This window comes from Ambystoma mexicanum, chromosome 3p, assembly GCF_040938575.1.
Source record: "Ambystoma mexicanum isolate Mex_15411 chromosome 3p, UKY_AmexF1_1, whole genome shotgun sequence".
NCBI classification, from domain to species: Eukaryota; Metazoa; Chordata; class Amphibia; order Caudata; family Ambystomatidae; genus Ambystoma; species Ambystoma mexicanum.
The window spans coordinates 804,574,158-804,588,291 of record NC_090925.1 but is presented as its reverse complement, the minus strand read 5'-3'; the positions used below and the strand labels follow the sequence as shown (position 1 = coordinate 804,588,291).

Here is a 14,134-nt window from a genome sequence, read left to right as displayed (position 1 = left end):
TCTTGACCAGTTCTTATCAGTTCCATGTCAAAACGAAAATTCTTCAAACAAACATCCACTGGTAACCATTCTCTGTTTTTGGTTGAAAATATCCCCTTTCAATTCTATCCAAGAAACCAGCACCAATGGTAATCCTGGCTCCCTTCTCTTTGAGATGGCGTGCCACAGTTCAAAGAATAAGTTTGCAACTTCTTACTCTACCACTTTACAATTGGTTAAGACTTCTGCAGTTCATTTGTTATGGAGTTGTCAGGATGCTTCTATTTGGGTTGCTGCTTCCCTTTTAACAACCACCCTTCCACTAATGTTGCTATGGGAACAGTCAGTTACTCTTGTCTCACAGTATGTCACTTTTTCAAACTACTCCACTTTGACTTCCACTGATAACTTTATACACCACCACAGTTTGGGTATTTCTACTTCGGCTTTGTATTTCCGAATTATTTGGCATGCAACGACAAGACACTTTGACCTGTACAGGTAGGAAAGGAACTCTTCCTTTCTATGAGCTCCAAGAAAGGGGCAGCCTCTTTGCCTCTTCTGTCTGTCTCACTGCCATAAGTATAACCTGCCTCTGCCCACAAGACTGACTTCCTCTCAGCTTCAACAGTCTTCAGCATTCCAAGTTATTTCCTTCATATTCTTTGCAAGCAGCCAGCTCCCCCTCCCCAGCTTTACTCACACCTTCTCCGTTCATGTAATTAACCAGAAGCTATAGTACCACTCTTTCAGCTTCAGGTAACAATGCCACACTTTATATTTGAGGCTACTGGACCGCTAACAACTTCGCTGATTAGGTAGATGGGCTTAAATAGAATTTGTTTCACTCTACAAAGGGTTGCCCTCTTGGCTTGAGTAATGCTTGTTCTCTTTGTCATTATAACAACTTCTTGAAATAAAGAATGTCAATTCAGGTATACTACAAGATTCAATCTTCAAAGGGAAAACATCATTAAGCACACGCAGATAGTTCTTTAAACTTAAAGGGTTGCAAGTAATTTTATTACTGTATAATATCACAGAGATAATTTTGGGCTTCTCTCTGGGAAACACAATTGGCCCAACGCAATCTTCCTTTGATGCAGTATTCACTTGTAACTCTTATAAGAATTCAATATTATCAATATTACATTTTCTGAAGTTTCAGCAAGTGTTCCTCTTACAATTAAGGACACACAAGCAATACGGTAATAGAAAAAGTGTCCAACAATGGCTGTAGTGATCTTTACTTCTCTCACGAACACCATGGCTTTCCCAATGATTGCGCATGCTACATTTCAATTGTTAATAATTAGTGTCATGACAAAGAACAACTGCTACTCACTTTTAACTATACACTAGTTACTTTGGAGCTGGTTACAGGTACCGGCAAGGCTTGTTGAGTGAATCTGAATGCTTTGCTCACTCACCGGCTTCAGGAACACTGCAGTTGCAGGTTGATTTGCTTTCCTGTCTTCCTCAACCTCTGCTACTTCTTAGGGCTCTCATGAGACCCACACCCTTCTCCAGCATGGGTGTGTCCATTATGGCCACTTTAATTGGGAGTCTCCTTCGCTCCTGAAACCCTTGGCTTGCCTTCTGCCTCTGGCCTTGGGTTCCTGCACAGTTACGGCTCCGCAAACACAGCAACTCAGCTCATATGGGGAAAACTTCAATTCCAGCACGTCTTCCTCTGTACAGCCTCTGCAATACAGAGTTTGAGAATACAGGACCATCTAAGAACGTGCAGGTGAAATCTGTTGTCTCAACGTTCTGGTGTCCTTTCTGTGCTCCCACTTCCTTATGAATTGCCAGCCTCATGCTTCTCCTATACTACTACTACTTCAACCTTCAAACACCTGCCACAGCTCCTTCTTCCTCTCCTTTCCTGCCTTTCATGCTTCACAGGTCTGGCAATTGGCTTCAGATGAGAGCCGTTGGTTTCAATTGCGTGACTTCTGCAACAGCTATTAGGCTTACTTGCAGGACTACTACATCTACATGTCTCTTCAGCCCTCTTCCCTTTTTAACAAAGTTAGTTTCTTCTACTTCTTGATTACTTCTAAGGGTGGATTTAATTCCCTCACTATTTTTACAGAGGGGATTTGTGTTTTTACTTTTATAGAGGAAAATGGTTTATATAAGACATTGCACAATCCTTTTTAATGTACCTTTGGATTTTAGGAGGATTGTTAGTTTTAGTTACCACAAAGTGTTTTTCTTTTGGTATATGGTGTTTTGTTGTTACATCCTTTGGGTTCACAACCTTAGATCGAATAAAAGGTTGAGAGACATTAAAATGACAATAAGCCTTGACTTCTTTTGGCACAGTGGTAAGAATCTCTCTATCAGATGAAAATACTGTGTCTCATCCCACGGACCCTCCTCACTACCCTTGGCTCTGTCTCCAGCCAGGTGATCCTCCCGCAGTCCACTACCCCAGGGTTGGGATCAGGAAGCGTCTGCTTTCCCTTGGCCACCTTGGAGGAGACTTTAGGAAGAGTTTCAGTGAGGGATCTGCAGGATTATTCACACTAACTTGATTGGGTTTGGCTAAATGTCAGTGTCTTTCCTGTTCACCATAATAGGTTAGCCTCCCAAAACCCACCCCCAGGGTTGATTTTGGAAATCCATCTTAACACACAGCATGACATTTGCGAGTATGATTTTAAGTTTCACTGGGCCATAATGGCAACATACAGATTTTGGTGATTGGTAATTGGTAGGGTAACATTTTAGAAGTAAATATTAGAGTAAGATTCTTGGTATTTACTTGGCAACTTTTTTTCTAATATTAGGGCCTGTATATTGTTTAACTACTCTATTTTTAATTCTCATATATTATCTTTACAAGAGAACACATATACATACATGTTAAACAAAGTGAGTGAGAGCATCATTAATGTATCTGTTTATGAATAGAAAAGTCACTATATTGCAAGTGGAAACACGTGTTGGTTTAGTGATAACACTGTGTTGGGAAGATACTGACAGAATGTAATGTTTTTTTTTATCATACACACAAGGGCAATAAGCATTGATCCATAGATTCACCCAGATGGCAGCCCCACAACACCTTTGCTATTCAACAGTAAGCCTGTCAGGGGCTGAGGAGCAGTAGTCTTTCTTGCACTAAAGGGTAGAGAACCAACTATCTCCAGAGCCTTGCTTAAGGTACAGCACTATTCTCTACTAAAAAACCTGCCACAGCCCCAGGTTGGCATTCACACAGGCCTTTGGGGTGGAGGTTAAGCTCTAGCATGCTTGGTGTGATGTAAAGCATTACAGCTGAAATTGCCCTTTCAAAGAAGCCTCCCCACAGGTCTTGGCTTTTGAACTCGAATTGTGGTGTTGGCAAAGGACCACTGGAGCCAAGAAGACTGATTGAGCTATGGTATCTTCATGAAATGGTAGTACCCTTGCTAGGTCTTATGCGCACTTCTGCATTTATATTTTATAATGATCCCACCCCCCCCCCCCCGCCGCTTGAAAACATTTGCCCTCATGGAGACAAAACAGCCAACAATCTAAGTGTGCTGTATTCGTTGGGTGTGAATAGTATTTCAGCGGCTTAATGCATTGATAAAGAACTGAAGCTGAGAGTACTTTGATTATATAATACAAGGAGTGCATCAGTGCTAGAGTTGATGTCCGTTCACTTGTTGTAAAGATGAAAACACATTTGGCATTTGTACCCATGGTCTGCTCTGTTCCAACTCTTCACGAATATGAGAGTTCCTATGGCTCTCCTGTACTGGCAGGCTTTACAGTAGAAAAGGTTAATTGCACTGCTACATATTTTCCTTCATTCTCATCTTCATTGCTTATTACAGAGGTTTGTGGAGGTGATAAAAACGAATGAATACAGCTTTTCATCCCCTCTGGAGGTAATGTATATTCATCTTGTTTTTGCCTCTTTATCTCTGCAGCTTTCTCCCATTATTTGATTTTACTCAGTTGTCTTCTTGAAGGGGGTATTGTTTATTTCTAACTCTAACAGTCTGCATGCTTTGTGTCTTTTCAAGAAGGTTTTTGCTTTTCTTTAGTCCTTCACCTCTCCTTTGCGGATTGTCGCTTTTATTTTTGTGTTTTTGCGTACATGTTTCTAGTTGTTCACTTGTTTCCGTCAGTGGTCTCACCTGTCTTCCGGAGCTCTTTCCACCACCTTGAGGTCGCCCGTGTCCTTTGAATATCTACTGCACCAGCTGAAAATCTATGATTAAATCTTGATACCTCTCGTATCCTTGGAATGCTTCTCATATCACTCCTGTCCTCTTGAATATTCCTCTCGACTTCCGGAATGGACGCAAGCTTCCTCTGTCACCTGGTGTTCCTGTCTCCTTGTCTCGCAGTGTTCACCTCTGGAGATCTCTTCTGTCCTGTAGCTCACTCTCCTGTAATTGGTCTGCCTCTTCTGCCCTCCTGGTGTGTCAACTGTCCTTTCAGTGTCTCACCTGTTCTCTTGATGTCTCTCCTGTTTGTAGTTAGGTGTGCCTTTTTTCCTCTAGGTGTTTCTCCTTTCTATCCGATATCTTTCCTTTCATCGGAGGTCGCCCTTTTCTTCTGGTATTTGTCTGTGAGTTTTGCATTCATATATTTAGATTATATACAATGTAATCATACTTTTATTCTTCCAACTGTCTACATTTTATCTGTTTCCTGCCATTAGTTATTTTAAATCCAATTGTCATGATCTGTGCTTTTGACATGTTTCCGATGAATCCGCTTTGTAATACTGAACTGTACATGTATGCACTTTATGAACTTTTTTATTCATGAAGGTGTGCAAAGGCAACATGTGACTGTTTTAACCGGTTGAATAGTGGTCATTTTCTGATGGTCATGCCTCTTGCTATGGTGATTCCATATACTATGTTAAGCAAATCCAGTAGATTCTTCAACAAACCTTCTGCTATTGACCTTATGCCAAATCATGATGGTTCAACTATCTGGCAATAGTTCCTTCTGGTGGCTCATGGTAACTTCTTGTCCCTTTTCCACGTTCTAGTTAATTTCACTTTCCTCCAAGTGTTTCATATTAACTGTCATGCATATTTGCACATCTTTGAAACCTTCATATCGCATGTGCTACCAGTAAGGATATAGTATAGCGCTGTGTTATCAGTTAGTCCCCCATTCTTGCCTCTTCTTTACATATGGGTCTGAAATTGACCTCAGTCTAAGGTACAACCACATCTCATTGTTGTGAAGTGTGGTACTGTGCCACCTTACTGTAGCATTCTTTTCACGGTCAAACTTTCAGCAGGTTTTTTTTTAAAAAGAGGGGTCGGGAACTCTTCTGCGCAGAGGTAGAAAAAAATAGGGGGCAGTGCAGCACCCATAAGGGGGTCATGGAGCAGAGGTAATAGCAGGCTCAGCATTGCACCACGAAAAAAGAATGCTGCAGCAGGGTGTCCCCGATCTGTGAATTGTATATTTACATGTCAATGTACCGAAGGATTTCTTTTGGCTCCCTTTGCCAGTTGAGCTATGTTACAAATCCCTTTCTGGATCAGACTCAGTCATTTGAAGGTCTTTTCATACAAGGCTCTTCCTATAGCTTTATGGCTTAACTTCTGCTGATTTCACAATCACATTCTCTAACAATTCCTGTAGTGATTGTTTTCTGACAACTTGTACATTTTCCGGGGTTTGCTTCATTCCTGTAATATGAGCTGATTTTTGCTACAGCTTTATTTTTCTTTTTTTTCCTTTCTATTTTTAAAATTTTGCATTTGGCTTATTACAAACCTTTAGCAATTTTCAACAATACCAACATAGTATTAACATCAACTGCTCATAAAAACAGTCAACACATCATAACCAATCATTATTATCAATTTGTGGCATTTTATGTTAATGTTAAAGGTATTTGTACCATCCACCGTCACCGCTGGAGTGGTCCCGGGCACTCTGGCGGGTCTGAAAAAGAGGGTTTGGGGGGGTTAGTAGGGTGTAGTGGGATAGGAAAGTGAGAGTTGTGATGTGCCGTTGGCAGCTTCAGTTCAGTTTGCACCGTTCGATGAGCTTAAGTGCGGTTTTGGAGTCAGTGCAAATTCCCATGTGCTGTTGTCCCATGTTATGGGTTGTTTGTATGTTATTGTAATGTGGTGAAGAGCATGCGGATAGCTGTGTAGAGAAGTGGTTGTGTGAGTGTCTGTATGAGAAGTGTATTCGGAAAATTTAAGTTTTAGAGTTGGGTTAGCAGGTTTTTTTCTTAGCTCTTATCTTTGCGTTTCTGCGCTCAACAGCTATCATCATCCTGTGTGTTAGGTATTGTTGTTAGGCCGTCTAGTTGGCAGGCACATTGCAGAGTGGTAGTTTTCTCTATAGTACTCTAGTGGATTAGCTTTCCAACTCTAGTAGTGAGCTACTTGTCTCCGAAGGTACAGGGATTGGGCGATGTAGGACAGAATGCAGCATCATGAGGCCAATCGGTAGTTAGTCTCATGTGTGATACTGACTATCGTGGTCAGGTTGCTTTATAGTAATTCTAATGTCTTTTATGGCCTACACGTTGTCCCAATTAACTAGCAGAGCTAACGAGATACCTTTTGACTATGCACAGCATGCGGGCGATCGTTTGGCTATGTTGAACAGATGAAATGGTAGACATCTAGATAGGATATAGCATAAATTGGAAACCTTGGTTGGAGACATTTAGACTACCATATACTGTGCCTGAATTCTCTCTTGGTGTGTCGGATTTCCTTTCCCCGAGATTCCATCCAAGTGCATCACATTTCCCACTCCTGAGATTCCATCCAAGTGCGTCACATTTCCCATCTTGAAGTGCAGCCAAGTGTTTGAAGAATGGTGCGTTGATAGACATCACAATTCTAGGAGTAATTTGTGATAAGTCTGGTAATCCCAGCGTGTTTAGTGCTTATGTACTAAGTTAAGTGCTTGAGTGCATGATGTGTTGAGTAGAGCCGATTACTAGTGGGAGTTATTGTTAGTTTAACTGGCTAAAATTAAGCTGAAGTTAAAGTGCAGAGCTCCTATGCATAGCTTCTATCTGGAGATAACTATCATGAACGCGTTATTCTAGGAGTACGTAGGTGTATGAGAATATGCATTTGGTAATAAGAAGGTAACCCAGATTTGAGACATGGCTGGGTAATGCGGTTCACCTGGGTGTGTGAGGCTAACACAGTAGGTCTATGTTAGGGGTGGGGTTGGCATATGAGTGTGGGTACATGTGTCAGAGCATGGTTAATGCATGGTGAAATCAGATGATGTATGAGGAGTACAAGGAGAGTATGAGGAGAGGTGAGACAGTTAAAGGAGAGTTCCGGGACTTTTTTTTTATTGTCCCTACGGTTCGGCCATGTGTTTTTAAGCATAACTCGGTAGATCGTAGAAAACTTTCCTATGGACCTTACCCGACTTTTCGTCCATTAACGCACTCGAAATCAGCCGCCATTTTCTGATAATCCTATCACTTGCCGCATCGCCCTGGCTCACCTGCTTTTGCGGCACTAAATCAAATCCCCCGCCCCTGAGCCTGACATCAGCAGACGCGTACCGCCCATTTCCCAACGCCAAAGCACGTTTCGTGTCAACAATCGCTGCGCCTCAGCTAATGAAGTGTCGCCATGGAAATGGCAGGACGCCTCTTTCCTCAATAAGTATAAACACACCGTTTCACAACACGCAGCAGCAGATTTTCGATTCCATTACTCTCTGTGTGTTACTTTGAGTATTCTGTGACTCGTTTCTGTGCTCTGGTCAGCTACCTTCGTTGATAGTAGCCCGTGTGAACAGATACCAGTACCACCGCTATAAATTATTTTACTTTCTTTACCACACAATGGCTACAATAATGCCGTATATGTACGAGCCCGAGTACACCGAGGAAGAACTACTGGAAAGGCAAGCACGCGAAAACGATCAGGATTTGGACGGCAGTTGGGAGGACCAGTCAACGGATGAAGAGCCTGGACCATGTCGCATGGACGGCGTCTCCACCTGGTGCACGTGCAATCGGTGCGAGCTAATGCCAACTGAGGAGGAGAACTGCTGCTGCCGTGAAAATTCCGGGTGCTTGGCCTACATTTCGGAAGGCGAGCCAAGTCCGCAATGCATCACCGAGCTGCCAGAGTTCAGGGAAGCCTGCCTCTCACGGACCGTGTTGAGGATGATGATGGTGCTTATGCACGAACTTCGCGGCACTGTTCGTCCGCGTAATCCGAGTAACGAGTAAGTATACTCTGGTTGTGATGTCAGTGATGCCACTACTATTTCATGGTCGTCTCCCACATATAAAACTACATCTACATATCATTCGAATGCATGTAAATTGGTTCCATGTTGTGCATTTTCTAGATAGAATTTTTTTCAAAGCAGAATGACATTTTTTACCTGAATCGACAGTGATAAGAAAGTTGTCATTTTAATACAGTTTGCATCTTTCATTTTCACAGGTGGTACAGGCTGGTGGCCTATCGTTGCTTCACTTGGTGGCTTCACGGGAGGCTCGGACACCGCGTTCGGAGAGTAATACCTTAATACCTGCCTGTGCGGTACTTGCCATTAGACAACATTTCCCCAGCGACAGTGGACAATACCGCGGATTTTCCCGGGATGTGCTGCAACCGCAACTTTACAATGTGTAATGTTTATTATTTATGTTCAATTGAAATTAAGATCTAAAATAAAACCCAACATATATTTTAACAATGGTTGTTTTGATTTTTTAAATGAATCTAGTGTGTCTCCATTGAATAGTCTTCCTGTGCCTTGTCTTGTCACACCACATGTCTCCGGCCAGCATCCTCCCTCACGCTGGCCGCCCACCTTCAATCCACATAACCGTTGAACCCATATGCAGCAGACATACATATGTTATTTTGCGGGTTGGCATCAAGCCTCCCGGCCTTGCCTCCTCCCCCAAAAATACTTACCACACCACTTTGTTCAAGCGTTGGCAATAAAAGGAAGGCCGTAAATATGGTTGATCATAATAAATCATCCTTTTGGGCACCGGGTACAGAGATGACCCCCTCTGGCCCGTGCCGCCTTGCCACCACAGGCCAGCCTGCTGCTGACTAACTGCCTAGGGATCCAGGGTCTCCAGGGTGAACTGCACCCATATATTCTCCTGGGAGGGTGAGGTATTTATAAACTCGCCCCCCTGCCTTCCATGTACTAGATCCTGCAGCCTGCCTCTTACATGCAGTTAGATGGCCTCTCCTTGGTGAGGCCCTGCGGCAAACGAGTCTTGTCTGCACGACCACCGCCCCAAACCACCCCCCGCCCTATCAAAGGCAGTTCGCACCGGGGTACTTGCGCTGGCAAGTGGAGCTGTCAGGGAGCGATAAAGGCCAAGAGGTGCCAAAGACCATGTACACTTCAAAGTGGTCTATAGCGCATGGGTTGTTGTTCCCATGTCTACCGCCAGACCCCGTGTCTCCTGCCAAGCATCCCCCCTCACGCTGGACGGCCCCCTGCAATCCACATAAGTGTGTCTCCATTCACGAGTCTTCCTGTGTCTTGTCTGCACGACCACCGCCCCAAACCACCCCCCGCCCTATCAAAGGCAGTTCGCACCGGGGTACTTGCGCTGGCAAGTGGAGCTGTCAGGGAGCGATAAAGGCCAAGAGGTGCCAAAGACCATGTACACTTCAAAGTGGTCTATAGCGCATGGGTTGTTGTTCCCATGTCTACCGCCAGTCCCCGTGTCTCCTGCCAAGCATCCCCCCTCACGCTGGACGTGATTCATACACGTCATTCATTCACAAACACACCCCTGTTTCGAATTCTTTATAACCCACTTCATATTTATAATGAGAACTTCTTTGCACTTTGCTAGTCAACCCGTGAAGGTGCTGGTTATCTGCTCTTCGTCTCTGTGAACTTCCGTGACCACTTCGAGGAAACTCGTCAGTTTGCAACCTGTGAACTGCTCCCTGTTCTTCGACAAGAAACTACTCTGATCCCTGCATCTAACTGTTTGCTCGTCAAGGTAAGGCCATGTACCATACTCATTTTGCGTCCAATTTCTTTTCGTTCAAGACAGTACATGCAAGGAACTAGTCATATGTTCTGAGTTTAGTCAAATTATTTTTCTATTTTTTTAAAGTTATTCAAATACTTATTCGCATGTGAATAACGTGTATAGTTCCAAGAACCAAAACATACCTTGCATTGAACCTTTTATGTGTCATTTAATTTTTTAACACATTGGTATTCATAGAGAATTGTTGATCTTTACTTTTCAGAACTTTCCACAATGCCTGCCTGTTCCATTGGCGGTTGCCCTTCGAAGACCCATAATAAATCTGAAGGTACTATAATGCATGTTTTCCCTAAGACAATAGATCAGATAAGAGAATGGGTCCGATATTGCGGATATCCACCCTCTGAGCTTGAAAGTAGATTCCTAGAAGTCTTTGCGGACAAGAGGGGTGATCGATACCGCATCTGCAGCAGGCACTTTACCTCTGACATGTACTCCACATCATTGCTAATAAAGAAGAACACACCGCGAGCGAGGCGAAAATTGCTCTCCACCGCTATTCCCACTCTATTCGTCCACATCCCTCCACTGGTGAGTCAAGTTTACGTATTTATCTCTCGGCCTTGCGGTAGTGTGTAGCATTAGCTAACAATAATTTCCCCATTTATGTATCCACTCAATATGAAGGCGGAAGATTCTCCATCCGTGTCGTTATTGCAGTCATCAGCCACTTCAAGCGCCTATCGGGTAATCTTACTTAGCTATTCTGCCATTGACTTGTTTTAGGCATGTAAATCAACAGTTTTAATTTATCGTGTAATTATTTTACCTAATGGTACACCCTTGTACTCGTCCTCTAGTCTTTGTTTTCAGTTATAATTATTGTTATCCAAAATAATTCAAGTACTGTCTTTCAGGGAGATGCTGAGGAGTCCAACGTATTGACGACTACCGTTGATGTCACTCAGATGCTCGAGGTACATTTCAGGACAGTTCCATCGATGGAGATCATCAGATCTTGCATTCTTGTAGCGTGATTGTTACACACAATCAGGGTAATTCATAGAATTTCGCAGAAAAGTGTCGCAAGCGGCTGGCGCAGAGTGTCCGCGTGCGATTGACTGCGCCAGGCACGTGCGCTAAAACCGATTTCCGCGCACAGCGTATTCATGGATTTCAGGCTCCCAAACCAGCCGTGGCGCAGAGTATCGCAGCGACCCTGCAGCAGCGCCAGTAACGCCCCCAAGAACGCCCTCGCGCAAGGAAAAGCCATCAAAATCGCTAAATCATCGCAAAGGGCAGCGCTAACCCTGGACCAGTCCACAGGGCTGCCAAACAAGGAACGCAAAGCGGGTAACGTGCATATCAGGGGTACGCGTGAAGTTTTACACGCGATTAGCCAGGGCACGTGTATCACAGGGGTACGCAGGAATTATCACACGCGATTTGGCTGGGTAGGTGTATTACAGGGGTACATGGGAAGTTCTACACGCGATTCGGCTGGGTACGTGTATTACAGGGGTGCGCGGGAATTCTCACATGCGATTTGGCCAGGTACGTGTATTACAGGGGTGCGTGGGAATTATCACACGCGATTTGGCTTGGTACGTGTATTACAGGGGTGCGTGGGAAGTTGTACACGCGATTGGCCAGGGTACGTGTATTACAGGGGTATGTGGGAATTATCACACGCGATTTGGCTGGGTACGTGTATTACAGGGGTACACGGGAAGTTCTACACGCGATTCGGCTGGGTACGTGTATTACAGGGGTGCACGGGAATTCTCACATGCGATTTGGCCAGGTACGTGTATTACAGGGGTGCGTGGGAATTATCACACGCGATTTGGCTTGGTACGTGTATTACAGGGGTGCGTGGGAAGTTGTACACGCGATTGGCCAGGGTACGTGTATTACAGGGGTATGTGGGAATTATCACACGCGATTTGGCTGGGTACGTGTATTACAGGGGTACACGGGAAGTTCTACACGCGATTCGGCTGGGTACGTGTATTACAGGGGTGCACGGGAATTCTCACATGCGATTTGGCCAGGTACGTGTATTACAGGGGTGCGTGGGAATTATCACACGCGATTTGGCTTGGTACGTGTATTACAGGGGTGCGTGGGAAGTTCTACACGCGATTGGCCAGGGTACGTGTATTACAGGGGTATGTGGGAATGATCACACGCGATTTGGCTGGGTACGTGTATTACAGGGGTACATGGGAAGTTCTACACGCGATTCGGCTGGGTACGTGTATTACAGGGGTGCGCGGGAATTCTCACATGCGATTTGGCCAGGTACGTGTATTACAGGGGTGTGCGGGAATTATCACACGCAATTAGGCTGGGTGGGTCCTCACAGGCGTTCCCTGTACACCCTCCACAGCCCCTGCAGGCAGCCCACAAAACAGGGGACTACCCTGCACACCTGCTCATGTCCCCCTGCACCCCCACCCCCCAGCCACCAGGGTCACCCTCCACCAGGCCCCCACTCATGTCACCCACCACCCCCACCCCCCAGCCACCAGGGTCACCCTCCACCAGGCCCCCACTCATGTCTCCCACCCCCCCCACCCCCCAGCAGTGCAGGGGCAGCCTCCACCAGGCCCCCACTCATGTCACCCACCACCCCCACCCCCCAGCCACCAGGGTCACCCTCCACCAGGCCCCCACTCATGTCACCCACCACCCCCACCCCCCAGCCACCAGGGGCAGCCTCCACCAGGCCCCCACTCATGTCTCCCACCACCCCCACCCCCCCGCCACCAGGGGCACCCTCCACCAGGCCCCCACTCATGTCTCCCACCACCCCCACCCCCCAGCCACCAGGGTCACCCTCCACCAGGCCCCCGCTCAGGTCACCCACCACCCCCACCCCCCAGCCACCAGGGTCACCCTCCACCAGGCCCCCACTCATGTCTCCCACCACCCCCACCCCCCAGCCACCAGGGTCACCCTCCACCAGGCCCCCACTCATGTCTCCCACCACCCCCACCCCCCAGCAGTGCAGGGGCAGCCTCCACCAGGCCCCCACTCATGTCACCCCCCACCCCCCAGCCACCAGGGTCACCCTCCACCAGGCCCCCACTCATGTCACCCACCACCCCCACCCCCCAGCCACCAGGGGCAGCCTCCACCAGGCCCCCACTCATGTCTCCCACCACCCCCACCCCCCCGCCACCAGGGGCACCCTCCACCAGGCCCCCACTCATGTCTCCCACCACCCCCACCCCCCAGCCACCAGGGTCACCCTCCACCAGGCCCCCACTCATGTCTCCCACCACCCCCACCCCCCAGCCACCAGGGTCACCCTCCACCAGGCCCCCACTCATGTCTCCCACCACCCCCACCCCCCAGCAGTGCAGGGGCAGCCTCCACCAGGCCCCCACTCATGTCACCCACCACCCCCCAGCCACCAGGGTCACCCTCCACCAGGCCCCCACTCATGTCACCCACCACCCCCACCCCCCAGCCACCAGGGGCAGCCTCCACCAGGCCCCCACTCATGTCTCCCACCACCCCCACCCCCCCGCCACCAGGGGCACCCTCCACCAGGCCCCCACTCATGTCTCCCACCACCCCCACCCCCCAGCCACCAGGGTCACCCTCCACCAGGCCCCCGCTCAGGTCACCCACCACCCCCACCCCCCAGCCACCAGGGTCACCCTCCACCAGGCCCCCACTCATGTCTCCCACCACCCCCACCCCCCAGCCACCAGGGTCACCCTCCACCAGGCCCCCACTCATGTCTCCCACCACCCCCACCCCCCAGCAGTGCAGGGGCAGCCTCCACCAGGCCCCCACTCATGTCTCCCACCACCCCCACCCCCCAGCCACCAGGGTCACCCTCCACCAGGCCCCCACTCATGTCTCCCACCACCCCCACCCCCCAGCCACCAGGGTCACCCTCCACCAGGCCCCCACTCATGTCTCCCACCACCCCCACACCCCAGCAGTGCAGGGTCACCCTCCACCAGGCCCCCACTCATGTCTCCCACCACCCCCACCCCCCAGCCACCAGGGTCACCCTCCACCAGGCCCCCACTCATGTCTCCCACCACCCCCACCCCCCAGCCACCAGGGTCACCCTCCACCAGGCCCCCACTCATGTCTCCCACCACCCCCACCCCCCAGCAGTGCAGGGGCAGCCTCCACCAGGCCCCCACTCATGTCTCCCACCACCCCCAC

General features: G+C 47.9%; 1 protein-coding gene across 4 annotated transcripts in view; it reads left to right on the top strand.

Moving 5' to 3' along the window:
• The window catches only part of RNF112 (ring finger protein 112), a 680,823-nt gene that overhangs the window by 518,247 nt on the left and 148,442 nt on the right, over positions 1-14,134 (top strand). For 3 of the 4 annotated variants that reach the window (XM_069651833.1, XM_069651834.1, XM_069651836.1), the window contains one exon: positions 3,813-3,866. The exons of the other annotated variant lie outside the window; for it this stretch is intronic. In XM_069651833.1, coding sequence (XP_069507934.1) covers positions 3,813-3,866 — 54 coding nt within the window. The remainder of the gene's footprint in view (positions 1-3,812; positions 3,867-14,134) is intronic. 4 annotated transcript variants of the gene reach the window in all.